General features: G+C 46.4%; 1 protein-coding gene and 1 long non-coding RNA gene across 5 annotated transcripts in view; one reads left to right on the forward strand and one right to left on the reverse strand.

The window, feature by feature from the left end:
* The window catches only part of LOC310749827, a 285,263-nt gene that overhangs the window by 145,065 nt on the left and 121,186 nt on the right, over nt 1–19,012 (forward strand). The window lies entirely within an intron of this gene.
* The window catches only part of LOC310749381 (uncharacterized protein C15orf39 homolog), a 49,955-nt gene that overhangs the window by 4,659 nt on the left and 26,284 nt on the right, over nt 1–19,012 (reverse strand). The window contains exons 2-4 of one of the 4 annotated variants that reach the window (XM_083586178.1): nt 5,151–7,936; nt 4,199–5,060; nt 1,735–1,768 (exon numbers count right to left, since the gene is read on the reverse strand). In XM_083586178.1, the coding sequence (XP_083442304.1) occupies nt 1,735–1,768; nt 4,199–5,060; nt 5,151–7,889 (3,635 nt within the window). In that variant the 5' untranslated portion in view covers nt 7,890–7,936. Of the gene's footprint in view, nt 1–1,734; nt 1,769–4,198; nt 7,937–19,012 lie in introns of all 4 variants that reach the window. The other 3 variants (XM_083586177.1, XM_083586176.1, XM_083586175.1) reach the window with 3 other exon arrangements.

Raw genomic sequence — 19,012 nt, forward strand, 5'->3', positions numbered from 1 at the left:
GGAGCTCTCCAGATGTTGCTGGACTCCACACTCCCAACAGCTCTAGCCAGCTTGGCCAATGGTCAGGGTTTGATGAGAGTTGTGGCCCAGCAAATACCTGGGATGGCCACAAATTCCTCATCCACGTTCTTATGCAAGAGTGCAGACTCCAGGATAACAGCATCACTGCAACCTTTTGAAATCTCCATCACAGAGGTGGCACCCGTTGATGCCCACACTTGCAGTGCTCATGTCAGGTGGCAGAGGAACCAACCCCCACGGCAGATTGCCAAGAAAGAATAAGACAAGCAAAAGTTCTTACCATCTGCTTTTTATTCAAAATTCACAGAGAGAAGCTTAGGAATGCTGCCTCCTGGAATAATGGTGTTGTCCCGAGTGAGTTTCCACCCTTCCGTCTCTCCCACTTACTCATGCATCATCGCTACAGGTGCTGAAAAGGGCCCTCTGCCTTTGAGCTCTTTGCTCTCCTACTTTCAATGCTTGCCAGGTTCTGGGAGGGGGGGTAAGGAATGCTTTCCAAAAGGACTGTGTCCACCAGCTGTTGCGCCCCCGCTTGGTGCTTCTTCTTCTTCCCAGCTTTCCCCCTCATCTGCCCCTGAGCTGTGTTCTCGCTCAAACCCCTGTTGTAATTCTGAACTGTCTTCTTCTTCTCTGGAAGGGACAGGCTTGGGAGGCGATTTCCACCATTCCTCCTCTGCCCAGTCCCTGACATCTAATGCTTTAGGACAGCTTATCACCACTTGCATTTTCCAATTGATTTCTTCAGCACCCTTCACCTGCTGAGCGGCGAGGCGACCGGCGCACACATGCCGAGGTGGCTGCAAGCCGACCATCTCTGCTCCAGGCAATTCACACTGGAACAGCGAGGTTCAAAGTATGTTTTCAAGCAAGGCTGGCATTGTCATCTGGCACCTTGGGACAGCTGCCGCAGCCCCAGCCCCTTGGGACAGGGCGCACCGCAGCCTGCTCAGGGACACCCCCACAACAAGGCTGGCTATGCACTACCATTCAAAATTTCACAAAGCGCCAGAGTAGCATCATTCCAGGGCAGACGGTAGGGCATGTCTTTCTCTTAAGGGCTGCATTGCCTTGAGAGTAATCTGCCAGGGGCAGCTGGTTGGCAGAGGGTGGGGCCAAAGGCAGGCAGGAATCTGCTTTTCTGACTTCTTCCACCAACCCCTTCTCTCTCTCTCTCTCTCTCTTTCTCTCTCTCTCTGACACCTTGAACCAAGATGCCTTGAACCCAGCCACTAGTCCATTTAACTCTGATCAGTGATGAATCACTACAGTGTTAGGACTGGGGTGTGTGTGTGTATTTTTCAGCACTCGCTACCTTTGAAGCTAAAACTTCCCACTACCCCTGCCTATTGGGTCATGCTGCCTGGGGCTAATGGGAGCTGGAGTCCAGCAACATTAAGAGTGCACCCAGTTTCCCCATCCCAGTGCTAAGCGTCAAAGCCAGGGTCCTTCAGCAAGCAAAGCATGGGCTCTACTATTTAGGGAAAGTGCAGGGGGGACATTTGGCCCTCCAGTTGTTGCTGAACTACAAACCCCACCATTCCTGGTGGGGGTTGCAACTCCCATCGGCTCCAGCCAGCATACCTGCTGGTCGGGGATTATGGGAGTTAGGAGTCCAAGCACCCCTGGAGGTCCAGAGGCCGGGGGCACCAGCTGGTCTCCACCACTATAAGCAGCTGCACACCACATAAACCCACACAAAGAACAGATACCTACTTGGAGGTATGCAGGACAGCCTGTGAAGTGGGACCTGGAAAAAAATAAAGTTACGCAAAATCATCTGGTGTGTTAGTGAAAGGGTCGGTCATAAAGTTGGCTGGCAGTGGGTGTTTGGTTGGAGCTAATCTAAGGGTGACAACCCCCTCTGCAAAAAGAAGACTGTGCCCTCTCTCTCTCCAAATATATACATACAATGGAACCTCAGTTTTTGAGCATCTCGGGAGCAGAACGATTCGGAAGCTGAACGCCGAAAACCCGGAAGTAATTCCTTCCGTTTTCGAACGTGCCTCGGAAGCCGAACACCTTCCGAGGCGCATTTTTCATATTTTTCCCCCCATTGACTTTGCAGCCAACCCATTGATCCTTGGTTTTTAAATATTTCGGAACTTGAGCGGTCTTCCGGAACCTTGTAAACAGAGGTTCCACTGTACACACATTAGGCTGCCATTTCACATCCCCCGTGTGAGGAGTTGTAGTGCCTGGATTTGTCATGAGGAGGGGGAACAGGCTTGGAAGAGCCGTGAGGCTATGGGGGACCAAAGGAGCTGTTAAGGGATGCAGCGTTCGCATGAAGTGTAATGTGGGGTGCTAGGATCGGTGAGCAGCACAAATAGGGCCACCAGCCCCTAATACCCTCCCCCCACACACGTGGATATAGACAGCTGCCTTTTACAAGGTCAGATTGTCCACTTAGCCCAGTATTGCTCTCCAGGGGCTCAGGCAGACGTATTTCCTATCAGCTGCTTCTTTGATCCCTTGGCTGGGGACTGAACCTGGCATCTCCACCATGAGCCTCGGGGATATTATTCAACACTTTGCGGAAAGGCAAAAAAGCCCACCGGGCTCACGGCGGCTTCTTTGGACCCTTGGTGTAATGGCAGGAAAACAGATTCAGAAACCACCGGTGGGGGAGGCACGGCCATGCTGCAACCAGGGCTCTCCACGAGAACCAGGTATCCCGATGGTGGCAGAGCCCATTCTGCCCCTGCAGGCTGCTTGGGCATGATTTTCACCTGCATCCCCAAGGCTAGGGAGCAGACGGAATATCCTGGTGTGCAGTGGGTGTTGCATTCAATAACTTTCTGACTGTAGGAAGAAGAAGAAGAGTTTGGATTTGATATCCCGCTTTATCGCTACCCGAAGGACTCTCAAAGCGGCTAACATTCTCCTTTCCCTTCCTCCCCCACAACAAACACTCTGTGAGGTGAGTGGGGCTGAGAGACTTCAGAGAAGTGTGACTGGCCCAAGGTCACCCAGCAGCTGCATGTCGAGGAGCGGGGAAGCAAACCCGGTTCACCAGATTACGAGTCCACCGCTCTTAACCACTACACCACACTAGCTTCCTCGGAAGGTGGTGGACTTTCCTAGGTGGTTTTTAAGCAGAGGTTGGATAGCCATCTGTCATGGATGCTTTAGTGGAGACTCTTGCATTGCATAGATTGGACCTTCCCGCCACAGCAATACAGGTTTATCTACTTGCACTGGTATGCTTTCGAACTGCTAGGTTGGCAGGAGCTGGGACAGAGCAACAGGAGCTCCCTCCATCGCGGGGATTCAAACTGCTGACCTTCCAATCGGCAAGCCCAAGAGGCTCAGTGGTTTAGACCACAGCGCCACCCACATCCCCCGGATTGGACTAGATGAGCCTCAGGGTCCTTTCCAACCCCATCTACAATTCTATGATCCTATAATTCTGACAGGTAGAAATGTTTCTGTTTAGGTAAAGGTAAGGTAAAGGACCCCTGGATGGTTATGTCCAGTCAAAGGTGACTATGGGGTTGTGGAACTCCACTGAGCCTCTTGGGCTTGCCAATCAGAAAGATAGCAGTTCGAATCCCTGTGACGAGGTGAGCTCCTGTTGCTCTGTCCCAGCTCCTGTCAACCTAGCAGTTCAAAAGCAAGCCAGTGCAAGTAGATAAATAGATACCACTGCAGCGGGAAGGTAAACAGCGTTTCCATACGCTCTGGTTTCCGTCATGGTGTTCCATTGCAACAGAAGCGGTTTAGTCATGCTGGCCACATGGCCCAGAAAGCTGTCGGTGGACAAATGCCAGCTCCCTTGGCCTGTTTCTATTTTTTTCCAGCTCAAAGATGTGCGTATGCATATGCACACATGGAGAGAGATTTCCCCCTCTCCCCCTAACAATTTCACCGTTCCTTCTGCCGACCTCCCTGCAGCCTAAACCAGCTCCTTTCTGCCCTATCCAAATCAAGAGGCTGGAATGGTCCGAGATATTTGCACCCACACCCCACCAGATTCTGAACTAGACAAGAGCTCCCATCCTACATGTCACACTCACAGTCATGCAAATGCCTAGACTTCACATCCCAAAGGAGAAGCAGCTGAGCGCAGGCACGAAAACCCAAGAGTACAGCAGATATATCATTTTGCTTCAGGGTAGAGCGGGGAGAGAGCTCCTTGCTGAAAAGCAGGTTGCATGCCATCGTTAGCTGCACTTACCAAGCTGTTGCTTGACGCAGTCGTGCCAGTGGAGGTTCAGAAGGTCTGGGTAGATATCGGGCAGCTGTTTCAAGGCCAGCAGTTTCAGCATCCGGGAGGTGCAGCTCTTTAGCTCCAGGTCCCTCAGCAGCCTCTCCTCGGATAAGGTTGTTGGACGTAGCTCCACCCTGTGGTCCTGCAGCACGTGGTCAACAGAGGAGCTGGACAGGTTGGGGAAGAGGGTCTCCTTCACCACGTGGATGGGGATGAAGATGGTGCCCGCTCGGATCACGTGAGGAAAGGGGCACCTGCGAGTAAACAGGATGGCCTCCAGCTGAGACAGCAGTTTGTTAAGGAACAGCGCCATGTCCTTGAAAGCCAGCCAGATCTCCTTGCCCTTGGAAGGCATCGGAGCTTCAGAAAACTTTGAGCCGTTCTTGTGCTTCGCCGACCCTACTGCCTTCCCTTGGCGATCCCCTTTGGACTTGGTCTTCTCCAGCCACTCCTTGAGTAGCTCTGGAGCGGAGGTAGACACGGAGCAGGAAATGATGGCGCAGATCGAAGTATGCAAGGCAGTGAAATGCTGCCTGGGGGAATGTTGCTTATCGGGCAATTCGCTGCTGGTGGAAAGCGAGGCACCGGTCTCTTCCAGGGCAGGAGACGCAGCAGGAGGCGGGGCTTTTGAAGCATCTGGCAGCTTAACATTAAAGCAATTCTGTGGCAAGAGTTGAGTTTCGGGCTGAGTCACCGCCTGCTGAAGGCTTTGCTGAACCGGAGACATGTTTTGCTGAGTCGCCGAGTGTGGGAGGCTTTGCTGAATTGGAGGCGTGTTTTGCTGAGTCACTGCATAGGGGAGGCTTTGCTGAACCGGAGGCACGTTTTGCTGAGTCACCGCGTGTGGGAGGCTTTGATGAACTGGAGGCGTGTTTTGCTGAGTCACTGCATAGGGGAGGCTCTGTTGAACCGGAGGCACGTTTTGCTGAGTCGCCGCGTGTGGGTGGCTTTGCTGAACCGGAGGGGTGTTTTGCTGAGTCGCTGCATAGGGGAGGCTTTGCTGAACCGGAGGCGTGTTTTGCTGAGTCGCCACTTGCGGGAGGCTTTGTTGAACTGGTGGGTTGCTGTGCAGATCTGTTGCTTGCCCAGAGCCTTCTCGCAATGTAGAGACATCACTGGCCTTAACAAACACATGGGAGCTCGGCTGCAAGGAGGAAGAGTCTTGTTGCACTGCACAATCTCGCCCAGCTGCATGCGATTTTTGGATTTTGAATTTTTTGTACAAGAATGCTGAAGAGCTGTGAAAACTGCTCTTTCCCGCAGGGCCGCTTTTCCCGGTCAACTCTGCCATTTGCACATTAGATTCCTGCACAATCTCCTGTCTCTTGGGCAAAGTCTCGCTCGCCTCCTTCCCTTTGCTCTCTGAACTTTCCCTTCCAACAGCCTCCATCTTCCCAGGTGACCTCCGAAGACTGGGCACTTCTGCCAAGCCTTCTGTTTTAAAGCTGAGATCCAGGGCGTGGTCTTCTCTGGCCCCGGCACTGTCATTTATACAAGCTGGTGGGGCCTGGTGACTGGGCGCAGGCCCACTGGGAGGCAAGCGTTTGACCCGGCAGCTCTCCCAAGTCCCAGCATAATCTTCACGCCCTCTCACAACCCCTGCACGGTTGCTGCTTGACTCCCTTTCAACAACTTTTGCCATCACATCACGAGCGGTTTCTTTCCTTCCGGGCAGCGGTGCCTGAGACACTTCCCCTGACCGTACAGGGTCTGGCTGCGGTGGGCTCTGAACTTCCATGCATTTGCCTGAGTTTCCAAAAGAAGTCTCCTGGGTTTGACAGCTTTTAGAGAGCGAAATCTCCGCTGACTCAGAATCAGCCAGGTAACGTTGGTAAGGCGCCAAGCTAAAGACGTTGTTGATAACAGGCATAGGAGGGGAAGAAGAGGGGAGGGGTTCCTCGGGTCTTTTAGCACCCCTTCCTTTGTCCTCTGATGGCTGCAGCATTCTTTGGAATGAGGAACCGGAATCCTCAAGGATGTTTTGGAGGAGATCTCCTTTAGGGCAGGAGTCATGGGACGCAACTGGACTGTCCGAAATCACTATACACTTTCCTGATCCAGTTTTGCAAGCCCAGAAGTTCCTTTTCTTGGCTTCGGGTATTAAAGCGGACCTTCTGGATGTGTCACAGAGTTCCTCTCCCTTAGCGTTGGCCTCTTCCGAATGGCTCCGACCCGCCCTGCAGGCAGCCTCTTGCATGGACCGAAACCTACTAAGGAAGCCAGGCAATCTGTCCGCAGGGTGGTGCATCTGCGAAGGCTGGCGTTGAGGAGGTGCCCATTGACTCGGAATGCTCTCATTGCTTAGCTTGGCAACGTGATCGCCCTCGCGACAATCCGGGAGGCCATCTCTGCTGGGGAAAGAGCCACAATACGAAGCCTTTTCCGACAGGGTGCAGCTGGAGATGGGAGCCTCGTGAACCAAGTCCGCTTTGGTCCTCGCGTTTGCTTGGGGCTCGTGTTCCCGAAAAGGCTGGTGGCTTGGCGGGGTTGCCGCAGGAGGAGGAGGACCAAGTGACCTGTAGATATAGCTGTCCAAGTGACTAGGATAATAACTCTGTGGTGTTAAGTAAGATCCTGGGAGAAGCTGGGGATCTTCGCGGCCCGGAGAGGCAAAGCCTTTGCAGGCTGGCAGAGCAAAGAGGGAATTGGGTTTCTCCGACTGCACACAGCTCTGGTGGTACAACAGCATCTGTTCGTGTGAAGTCAGCGGGTAGGAAGTGAGCGGGTAACAGGCAGGTGACCTCTCTTGATACATCAGGTTCTGGGGATTGGCCAGTGGGCTGGTAGAAGGAGGTAGCTTTGACCAGGCATGTTTGCGAGGACTTCCGCCACGAGCCTCAGGGATATTCGGCGGGCTGTGGTATGTGGCCTGGCATTTCTCAAACACTTTGCGGAACGGCGAAAAGCCAACAGGGCTCACGGAAGTGTCTTTGGACCCTTGGTGGGACGGCAGGTAACCTGATTCAGAAACCACTGATTTGGGGGGCATGGCTGTGCCGCAACCAGGCCTCTCCATGTGAACCAGGTGTCCAGATGGTGGCAGAGCCCATTCTGCTCCCGCTGGCTGCTTGGACATGCTCTCCACCTGCATCCCCAAGGCTAGGGAGCCTTTCGGGCTGTAGCCGGACTCGGCACAGTAACTGTGGTTCCGATACACCGGTTTTGGCACCGCCAAAGTCGAGAAGCCTGCCGCTGTTCGGGGAGAATGCTGTGCCGGGTAGCTGTGCACCCAGGCCTGCTGAGCAAGTCCTGTATGGCCCATGTAGTTGGCCAACTTCTCCTGAGCAGCCATGCACTTGCTGCCAGCCTTCTCGTGCCCAGAAATTTGACCCCGTGCCCCAAAACTTTCTGCTTCCGGTCTGTACAGCATGCACAGGGCTTTGTCTGTCCTCGGGGGGTGGCTGGCCGCAGCACCCGTGCAATGGGCGTAGGTCTCGGTGGGAGTCCAGGGAGACAAAGACTTGGGCCCTTCGTGGCATTGCAGGGGGTAGGCAAAGCACGATCCCTTGTAGCTGTAATGGTTGTCCGAGGTGTAGCCAGGCAGGGCGCTCGACCTGCACAAACCCGACGAGAGAACGTGGCCTGCCTCCACCTCCAGTCGAGGGTGCTTGCTGTAACTCAGGGCCCCGAGTGGCTCCAAACGTCGCTTCTCAGCCATTACACTGCCCTCACCACCTCCGGTCTTGGAGAGTCACTCTGGATACTCTGCAAGGGGACGAAAGAAAAGGCAAACAATCAGGGATCCAAGCCTACCACACTGTTTTCTTGCTAGGCAAAGATTTGCTCGAATGGCAGTTGTTAAGTTGTGGGCGAACATATCAGACGACACAGCGATTCTCCAAACAGCTCTTGTTTATTCAGAGGCCAGAACAGAACTGAGCTGTAGGGCTCAGTAAGCCTGCTTATATAGAGCTCCAGTACAACGTTACTGTAGCAACTTTCTAAAACTATCCAATCACTGAACGTCACTTTCGATCTTTCATTTGCATAACTATCTACAGTATCCCCCTGCTGGCCCAGGGTGAGAACTTCAGTGCATAACAGCAGTCATCTGCACACCAAGGCTCTCCAGATGTTGATGGACCACAATTCCCATCTTCATCCCTGGCCATGCTGGCTGGGGCCCAGGAGAGCTGTAGCCCCAAAATACTTGGAAGCCATCCGCGTTACCTATCCCTCCATAGCTGGTGCTTCTCTCTTGCGAGTGGGTGATGCCATTTTAGAGACACAAGCAACAGAACTCACAGCCTCAACCTCAGAAACAGAGGGAATTACGTTGTCTCCCTGTTTGAGTATGTAAAACATTGGGGGTATATAACCTATTGCAAATTGAGTTCTCTGGTTATGTCACCAAACTGGGAAAATTATGAGAGAAGGAGAAAATTCTCTCTTGCACTTTTCCCACTCCATTCCAGATTTCATACACCACAGTCATCTTCTTTTTCTTTTGAACTGAAAAGGTTGCAGATAGATCTGACATCTTTCCAGCAGAGGGCACACAGAGCCAGCTGCTCAGGCACCGAGAGAGGAAATCCCCTTTTCAGCACAATATAACAGAGGAATTGCTTTGCCTATCTACCAAGCTCCTGTCGTTTTTTTAACCTGGCAGTATTTTGTATAGAAAACATTTATCGAGGAAGGTTAGTTTTTAAAGGGGGGGGGGAATAATCATAAATGTACACATTCATTTCATCTTTCATGATTTCATTCTGCTTTATTTCCCATAGCCCCGAGGGGCAAAAGTCCCCTACAGTAAACCTGCTCAGATTCATCTGGCATCATCCACACATTTTCAAGATACATTCACTGTCTTAAGGACTAGAAACTTGGGTTTTTTTTAAAAAAATGAAACAAATCATGAAAGCGGAAATTCTCAGAGTGCTATGCTAACTGGCCAGTTTAGCATGTTTATTTTATTTGTATTTAGTGAACAAATGCAATATTTGGCCAATGCAATATTTGGGAAGCATGGCAGTTTTGACTTTTCTAGCTTTGTTCACTAAATACAAATAAAATAAACATGCTAAATTCACCCTCTGGTGAAAAAGTTCCCGATGCAAACTGCCATCATTTGCATAGGAACAAATTTCCATCTCCCCACCTAGCTGGAAGGTGTCCTTGATAACTTCATGGTGTCTCTTGCTTCTTGGAAAATAGAAAAGGCTGAACATGCCCAGTGGGCATGGTACACTGGTTGACTTTTGGGGTGGGGAGATGGAAAACCAGGGGGGAGGCAGAATAGAATGAAATATCCTAGAAAAGGATAGAGCTGGCTGGAATGTAAAACAGGAGCATTCTACACTAATGCATTTGGTTGGTGATCCCACTGGTCCATACTCTGATTTTTCAAAGCAGATGACAACTTTTGCAGAGGGGGTTAAGAGGAGGGGGGAGGGAGTCTGACTTAAGAGAGAAACAGGCTCTAAGCCCTGCTGGCTCCTGTTTCAAATCTTGCATCACTTAAGTGGTCCCCCTGCATTCGCATCTTTGTGGTTACACATCGCTTAAGTCAGAAAGTCAGCAAATCGACCAACTAAGAAGGAACCGTCAAACAGCACTAGGTCCCTGCGTGATTCCTTGGCAGGGCCAAAAATGTCTAGGAACTAAATATTTCAGGCTTCTCAGCAAATGCAGAGTCACCACTAAACTGTTTGGAATTTGGGATTCTCACATTAGGAAGGAGGCGCTTCTTAAAGTATCCTCTATTTTTCTTGGAAATTTCAAATCTGACCTCCAACACCTGCTCTCCTCCAGGCCTCTGAGTCTGCAGAAGGTAAACAACTTAGATGGAAACTACTTTGACAGAGCAATCCTGTGCATGTCTACACAGAAGTAAAGTCCCATTTACTACTTACTTGCTTACTAGGGAATAAGCTTGAGCAGGCTTATTCGCTAGTAAGCAAGTCTGCTTAGGATCTTAGTCAAGTTATAAACTTATCCCACAACTTGGTCACCCATGACAAAAGATGTTTGGAAGCAGAAATATAAGATTGAGAACATTCTGCTCTTGCAATTTGTTTATTGTGGACAGATTTGTTTATTGTCTCTCCACAAATTGTTTATTGTTCTGTTGGGGCTACAGTAATTTTTCTCAAACTTGGATTACCAGCTGTTATTGGACCACCATTATCCCTGACTGAGGCATCTGATCAAGGCCTGTATTTTAAAATGAGCTTAAAGATATATTTGCAAATGTTTGTATGTTTCATGCCAGGCAGAAACCAGCTGGCTAAGTAGTTTGGCAGTTGTTTATCTTCCTGCTCTCCTGAACAAGGGCCCCCCTGATTTATAGTAGTAGCAGGAGACAAGTTTCTCAAAGTTGTAAAAGGGAAATACAGGCTGGGAGCAAATGTTACACTGACCCTACAAATTACAGAATACAATCAAGCTGCAAAAACACTAATTAAGAGTTGGTAAATAGTAAGATTTATTGTTTAACAGAAAATAATACCATGTGCCTCCCATCAGACTCTAGCCATATTTTCCTAAGGTTTAAGGTATACTGTGAGAGTTAAAGGGCAATAAATTTTGGGAAGAGCTAATGGGAGAAGCAGCTGGCTGGGAAAGGGGGTGTAAACTGAAGAGGCTTCTTTTGAAGCTGTTTTTACTGAGTTCCTTTTTTTCTTTGCAAAGGCCTTTTCTTCTAAAAAGCTATCTATGTAATGTATGAGATTTGTTGGCTTAATGTAATTATGCAAAGGATTTAGAAAGTAAGAAATGTTAGATTCTTATGTTAGATTCTTATTTCATTGATGGTGTGTGAGAATGTGAACCCAAGATCTCTGTTTAGATAGAATTTAATACCACGAGCCATACAGACTCAGATTCCAAAGTTCAGAGCTGGATGCGAACTATCTTTCCTTTCCACCTCCCTAAAGAGATGCTAATTATATACCTCTCTCCAAAGAACAAACCAAGATTAGCTGTATGCACCGCGGATTGGAACTATTAACTGCGGCAAAACAGTGTGTTTGAAAAAATATATCTGGGGAGTTGAAGTGGAAACCTGCATGCTGAATCTGTGCAAGATGATAATTATAATCATCACTCACACACACACGCTGCTGTTCATCCCATGGGAAAAACACACAGGTGTCCATAGAAAGGGGTAGCCAGGTGCAAAAGGCCTTTCAGCAGGTGAAATTCTTCTGCACAATCAATAAAGGTGCAGCTCTTTCTTCCCTTCCATCCTGCACCCCTGCCCCCCTCTCCATACAATGGCCATATATTGAGCTCAAGAGAGGAAACAGAAGATGAAGGGGGAAAGATATCTGTTGAGGGGGGATACCGATACAAGAGTGTGGAGTTAATTCACGACAAACTAACCCTCCCGGCTCTATGCTTTTCACACAGGAGAACCCGCCCCACATCTTCCCACACATCTTTTCTATTTGTACTCCAAGAAACCCTTTCAGGGTGTGTTTTTTATAAATTTTATTTCGTTTTCCAGATTTTGAAATTTACAAAAAAAAGTTAACGAACAAACATATAAAGAGAGCTCTGAAGAATCTCCTGGACTTCCCTCCACCCCTTTGTGGGTCCTTATATTCACCTTTCTCTCTTGAATCTTGTCTATTAATCCAAATCTATTAAATCTTCTTTATAACCAAAATTCAACATTAAACTGTAAGTGTTATTCCAATCCTACCAATAATTTTAATTGTTTACAATGGTTTTTAAGGTAAGTTACACATTAAGGTAAGTTACATATTTTTAAGGCAAGAAAGTATACACTTTCTCCATTCCTTATTACAATTTTAGTCTTCCTGATTTCTAATTCTTTCAGTCATTTTTGCCATTTTGGCATAGTCCATCAACTTAATCTGCCATTCTTCTCTGGTAGGGACCAGAGTGTGCTTTTTAGCAGGGGGTGAACAAAGCGTGGAGGATTGTATCATTCTGGCCTGAATATAAGCCTCACTTTTTCCCCAAATTCCAAGCGTGAAAAGTTAAAGCATGGCTTAAATTCATGACCTTACATAAATGGGCTTTTATGATGTCGCTGCTGAAACAGACGTACGGTAAAACGGAACAAAAAAATGTTTTATCGCCGATTTGCGAGCTTGATACTGTTAATTTGTCATTTATGGGTGTGAGTGCCTGCGGAATTGTGGCAATTGAAGAGCAATTTGTGATTTTAGCAATTGTACGGTAACTTTAGTAGGCTTGCAAGATTGGGCTTAAATTGGCTCGGAGTTACAAGTCTACCAACCGCAGCAATTTTCAGCCTGTAACCCAATTCAAAGGGAGTGGCTTATATTCGGATATTGTCTTTTTTTCCCCTTGAATTTTAAAGGTGCTGTTTATTTGCGGGTGCAGCTTATATTTGGGCCAATACGGTATGTGTTGTTTTTTGTTTCACTGCTCCTTTATTCCTTACATTTTATATCCCATCTTTTCTCCATCTTCCCCGCCCCCCCACCCCCCGTTTCTCCTCACGCAGCACTGTGACGTAGACTAGGCTGACAGAGACAGGAAATGCATTCACACACAGGAATTGCTGTGTTTGTTTTTCCTATTATAATGCTAGCATTTCTATCCCAGATTCTAAGGCTCCTTTTACAAAGCATTAGCCATTCCATTCTGGAACTCTGGCTTTTTTTAAAAAAAAAATCAACATACTGCTAAATGTAAAATGGCACGAAAAAATGTACGTTGGAATGCCAACAGACCACATTTCATAGTATGGAATTACAATAAATTGCCATTTTCAAAACTCTTGCAATTTTCCAGGTCGGCTGGGTTGCAAACGTATGTTTTCCGTAAGCAAATAACATAGAAATAAATGCAAAACTTCCACTCGGTTTTGCTAGGTTTCCAGAAGCGACTTTTGCATCGTGAGAAAGATCACGTGAAACATGGAACTTCTCAGATGAGGAAATGTCACCAAAATGGAATAAAGTACAGGAAGAAGCACCACAGACAGAATAATTGCCACACACAGGAAGAAGAAGGATATAGTTTGAGTTCCTCACTCATGGTTTTATAAATCATTTAATGTGTCAACACGAATAGAAGTTATTAATATTGCAGTTGTTGTCCAAGGGATTATTATTATGACTGGAATGTAATGGAAGTTAATAAGATTTTGGAATGCAGAAATACAGTGGTACCTCAGGTTAAGAACTTAATTCGTTCTGGAGGTCCGTTCTTAACCTGAAACTGTTCTTAACCTGAGGTACCACTTTAGCTAATGGGGACTCCTGCTGCCACCGCCCCACCGCCACACAATTTCTGTTCTCATCCTGAAGCAAAGTTCTTAACCTGAGATACTATTTCTGGGTTAGCGGAGTCTTTAACCTGAAGCGTACGTAACCTGAAGTGTATGTAACCAGAGGTACCACTGTACAGCAAATAATCAAGCCATCAATTCTAGCACATGGGGGGCACCTTATCTAAATTATTTAATTTGGTATTTGAACTATTGTCATTAATAATTGTATTATAAATTGGTATTGTTATAATGTGGCCATTATTGGATTGCAATTGAAAACTAATAAAAATTATTATCGAAATGGAATAAAGTGCGGTCTGAATGCAGCCGGGAACTGGCCCAGGGTCACCCAGCAAACTTCATGGCTTCGTGGAGCTTTGAACTTTGGCCTCCCATGTCCTAGTCCCAACACTCAAACCACAATACCACACTGGCTTTCAGCCTGGGTTAAGTGTGACATACAATATCTATAGTCCAGGGGTCAGCAACCTTTTTCAACCGTGGGCCGGTCCACCATCCCTCAGACCTTGTGGTGGGGTGGACTATATTTTGGGGGGGGGGAGAGAACGAATTCCTATGCCCCACAAATAACCCATTTTAAATAAAAGCACACATTCTACTCATGTAAAAACACACTGATTCCCGGACCACCCACAGGCCAGATTTAGAAGGCGATTGGGCCTCATCCAGCCCCTGAGCCTTAGGTTGTGTACCCCTGCTATTATCCATTGCCTGCAAACAGAAACCTATCATGCTATAGCCAGAAGTCCTGGGATGCTTTCATAGGAGTCCACTTTTCCTGTTTACTCCACCCACCCCATAGATCATCCACTCTCGGTGTCAGAACTCATGGGGCCACTTATTTTGGCAGTCCCCTTTCCTGCTGCAGTCCTGCATGCATTGAAAAATGCGTTGATAACCGCAACTTTATTTAAATGGTTTTGCTCGTGGCGTAACTTTGGACCACACATTTCTAGGAAGAACTCATTATGAGAACACAGTTGCGCCACCAGCCTGTTATGCAATGAGGCAAGCCCATGGCAAAGGCAGCAGGCTGTACACACTTAATATGCACAGGGAGATAAGTAGGCACAGTACCTACTGAACTCATACAAAAGGTATTTTTGCCCAAGCTGCCAGTACATAGTGGCCCGACATCAAGCCCTGAAAGATTGCAGCTAGCAATGATCTCACTTGGCTAGCACCATTACGCTCAGGTTTATACTTTATAAACAGCCTTTCTCAACCTTGGGTCCCCAGATGCTTTTGTCCTACAATTCCCATCATCCCTGATCACTGGTCCTGTGAGCTAGGGATCATGGGAGTTGTAGGCCAGAAACATCTGGGGACCCAAGGTTGAGAAAGGCTGCTTTATAACAAACACAAATAAACATCTGGCATGAGAAAAACACTCATCAGAAAGCTGCCTCAGGGCCTGGCCTCTTTAGAGCTTGTGTGGAAGACCCAGGCAGCAACTGCTCCAGAACCTGGCATACTGGAACATGCATAACGATGGACTGGACTCCCCAACATCACATCCTTCTTTTCTTACTGCTAAACAAAACCTCCTGCCATAGAAGCCAACTCCTAGGGGCTGAGGAGTCTTCACCCGCCCCCTGATAAAATATTTGAGAGGGCCACACACAAACACCCCAAGTTGATGGGTATTGCCATTCTTTCTTTCTTTCTCATGCTTTATTGAAGATCTCATATAACATATATAGCAGATATGATGTACATCATCTTGAATATACAAAAAGAAAACAACTGTATAAACAAAATCCATATACAATTAATATTCCACATATTTACAGAACTTAAACTTAGGTTGTATTTGTAGTATCTCTTGTATTCTTATCTAATTACTAACATAAGATTAAATGTCTTACCTGATTAGTAACATAGATTAAATTAAATAAACTAAAAATTAGACTTCCTATCATTTCCCGGTGTATATTCTCATTCTAATAGTGCATGTACATATCATTATTATCATATTCTTTTTGTTTTTTTCTAATACATCCCTACAGCAATTTGTACCTTTTGTCTTCCCACCCCCTCATATTTGTCTTTAAACAAGGGTCATTCAAATGCTCCCATAGACATTATGCTTCTGTTATTTTTTCGTAAATATTTCTTCTATTTATCCCATTTTTGAACAAATACTTGCCTAGAGTTGCCTTTCAAACTGTTAGTCATTTTTGCCATTTCTACATATTCCTGTAACTTCTTTGCCAATCTGATATAGTTGGGACATTTTGCCCTTTCCAGTTCATTGCTACCAGCATTTGAGCATAAAGGAAGAGCTCTCTAAAAAAATTTGGTATATCATTGCCTAGAATACTTAACAGAAATGCTTCTGGCTTTTTAAAGAATGTTAGCCCCATAATGTTTTTTCAGCTCTTCATAGAAGAGACACCAAAACTCTGATCTTTCTGCATGACCACCATATGTGGTACATGTCTTCATTGCTTTCACCACACCTCCAACAGTTGTTCACTATGTTTTTGTACATCTTTGAGAGCTCTGATGGTCTAAGATACCATCTATATTGCATCTTTAGCATATTTTAGCATATTTTATTTGATGTTGTAACACGCAGTAAACTTCATAGTTGTATTCCAAAGACTTTCCCACCCACTCAGCAGTATAGGGCGCCCTATATTAGTAAATCCATTCTTTTTATCTTGTCTAAACGTCTCGTGGAGTTGATGATATTCTAGCCCTCCTGAGAGATGATCTTTAATTTCCTCGTATTTTCTAATCTTAATTTGGCTACCATCTTCTATCAGTAGTGACTTATATGTTAGCCAGTTTCCTCTCATATTTTTCATCTTTACGGCCTTAGCCTCTAATGGAGATATCCATCAAGGGGTCTTAGGTTCCATCAGTCTTTAGTATTTTCCCCATACCTTAAATAAGGCATTTCTTACTATGTAAAGACCTGTAAAGGGGTAAAAGAGTATTGGGCAGTAATTAATAATGAAACCTTTATGCACTTTAGATTTATCATAATTTAGATACGCATGCTAACCGTAGCTGTTGTTAGATGGGCATTGCCATTCAAATGATGTGCATGCACTGAGTCATATGATCGGTTATGCAGGGTATGGCTTACCTGCCCCCCCCCCAATATTTTATTCCACTCAAACAGGACTGGAAAAACTGCATCTTGCATCAATCTGCACCTGAAGCCTGAGGGTTGTCTTTGCAAGAACGTACGTTCATTCATATTTACCCTGTAAAGGGGTAAAAGAGTATTGGGCAGTAATTCACAATGAATTGAAAAAAATGTCTAAAAGCACTTTTCCAAAAAAAGAAAAGAAAAACCCAGAGTCCTTTTTGTTGTGGATAATTCAGACGGAAATTCCCAGGTGTTAAAAAAGGTTATTTATATATGCCACAACCGTGGCCGGTGTTTTGTTGGCCCAAAAATGGAAAACGAGCTAGGTCCCAACTAAAGAAGAATGGCAACTTAAACTGATGGTATATGCACAGCTTGCAGATCTAACATATAGAATAAGAGAACAAGAAGAACATACGTTGAGAGAAGATTGGAAAATGTTTATTGAATATATGGGGGGAAATTGTGTACACTTGAAAACGTTGGCTGCATTAAGATAAATTCAACAGTGTAAATAAGTTTTGATGGAATACTGAAGGGTTTAGTTTATGTAAAATATGCAGGGATTTATGTTATGCAAAATGAACAAGAGAAGAAGGGAAGTCATTTGAAAGAGAAGAAGGGAAGTCATTTGATATTTTAAGGTTGTTTAAATGAATACTCTAAATTGTATATATATATATATATATATATATATATGCACACAAAATGGGGGGAAAGAGAATTGTCTTTGCATAACAGTCTCTATAATGCAGCATCGTAACATTGGGTGGTATTCAATGACGTGTTATTCAAAATAGACGGACCTTACTTAATTTCAAGGGTGTACTCCGAACAAAACTTAGTTGAACATCACCCATCATCTCTGAAACACTCTCTACAACCTCCGTGTGTCCCCTGTGGGTAGCTTGAGGCTCCTCCGCTACTTTGAAAACCTGGCTCTGGAGCTGGTGACATGGGAAGTTCGGTACCATCCCTGGTGCATTCTGATCCGGTAGTTCCACCTCGTCCAGAGGCCCAGGATAGAGTCTCGTTAGAAGTCCAAAGTGGGATACATTTGGGGTGACTTTATTATGTTTTTGCTGTGCTGGAATCATAGTTCCTCAAATGCTTATGACCTTGTATGGCTTTGGTATATAAGACAGAGAAAGTTTGCCTTGCGATCACCAAATTTTTCACCAAGGGTTAATCTCCTGCTTGCATGGTTGGCTGTCATAGGGTTCTGTGCTTCTCAGTATTCTCCATTTATTTTTCTTTTGGCTGGCATGTCTTGCATCCCAATCCTGCCATGCTGAGCTGGAACTGTAAGTTCTGGCATCAGACATCCAAAAAGTATGGTTGCTGGGGAAATCCTTAGAATATCTCAGCTTGCCCCTCACTGACAATATTGCTGAATTCAGAGAAATCAGCTTGGTTTCTCAGACATGCACAAAGCTCATCCCTGCATTCTCGCTTCTGTCTGGCCTGGCATAACTTAAAGGTAAAGGTAAAAAGGTAAAGGTATCCCTGACCATTAGGTCCAGTCGCGGACAACTCTGGGGTTGCGCACTCATCTCACTTTACTGGCCGAGGGAGCCGGCATTTGTCCGCAGACAGGTTTTCCGTGTCATGTGGCCAGCTTGACTAAGCCGCTTCTGGCGAACCAGAACAGCACACAGAAACGCCATTTACCTTCCCCCGGAGTGGTACCTATTTATCTACTTGCACTTTGACATGCTTTCAAACTGGGAAGGAGCTGGGACCAAACAACAGGAGCTCACCCCGTCGCAGGGATTCGAACCGCTAACCTTCTGATTGGCAAGCCCTAGGCTCTGTGGTAAAGACCACAGTGCCACCTGCGTCCTGGCATAACTTATACATCTCAAAATCTGTGTTCTTCTTTGGACGATAGTACTTTGTCAGTGCACTCTTCCCTTTCATGTAACCATCACCATCTTCTGCAACTGGGAGGATGGTAAAGATGTCACACACTCTGTAGCATAGAGCAGAAGGAGAGCATATTCCATTGTGTTGCATTCCATTACCACAGCACGGAACAAAATTTCCAGTCTGTGGCTCCATTCATCCCAACAGAGCCCTACGGTTGTGTGGGAAACATGAGCATCAGTTGAGGGAAAGTCAGAGGGAGCAGCCATAGCAGGTTTGGTTTTCTATTTTCCATCTTATACAAAGCAGGAATACGAAAGGACAAGAAAGAATACACACCTATTTATACACATTTATACACACCTGTGTACCTGAAGGAGCGTCTCTACCCCCATCATTCAGCCCAGAAACTGAGGTCCAGCTCTGAGGGCCTTCTGGCGGTTCCCTCATTGCAAGAAGTGAGGTTACAGGGAACCAGGCAGAGGGCCTTCTCAGTAGTGGCACCCGCCCTGTGGAACGCCCTCCCATCAGATGTCAAGGAAATAAGCAGCTATCCTATTTTTAAAAAACATCTGAA

Source organism: Podarcis filfolensis, assembly GCF_964270895.1.
Source record: "Podarcis filfolensis genome assembly, chromosome: 14".
Classification (NCBI taxonomy): domain Eukaryota; kingdom Metazoa; phylum Chordata; class Lepidosauria; order Squamata; family Lacertidae; genus Podarcis; species Podarcis filfolensis.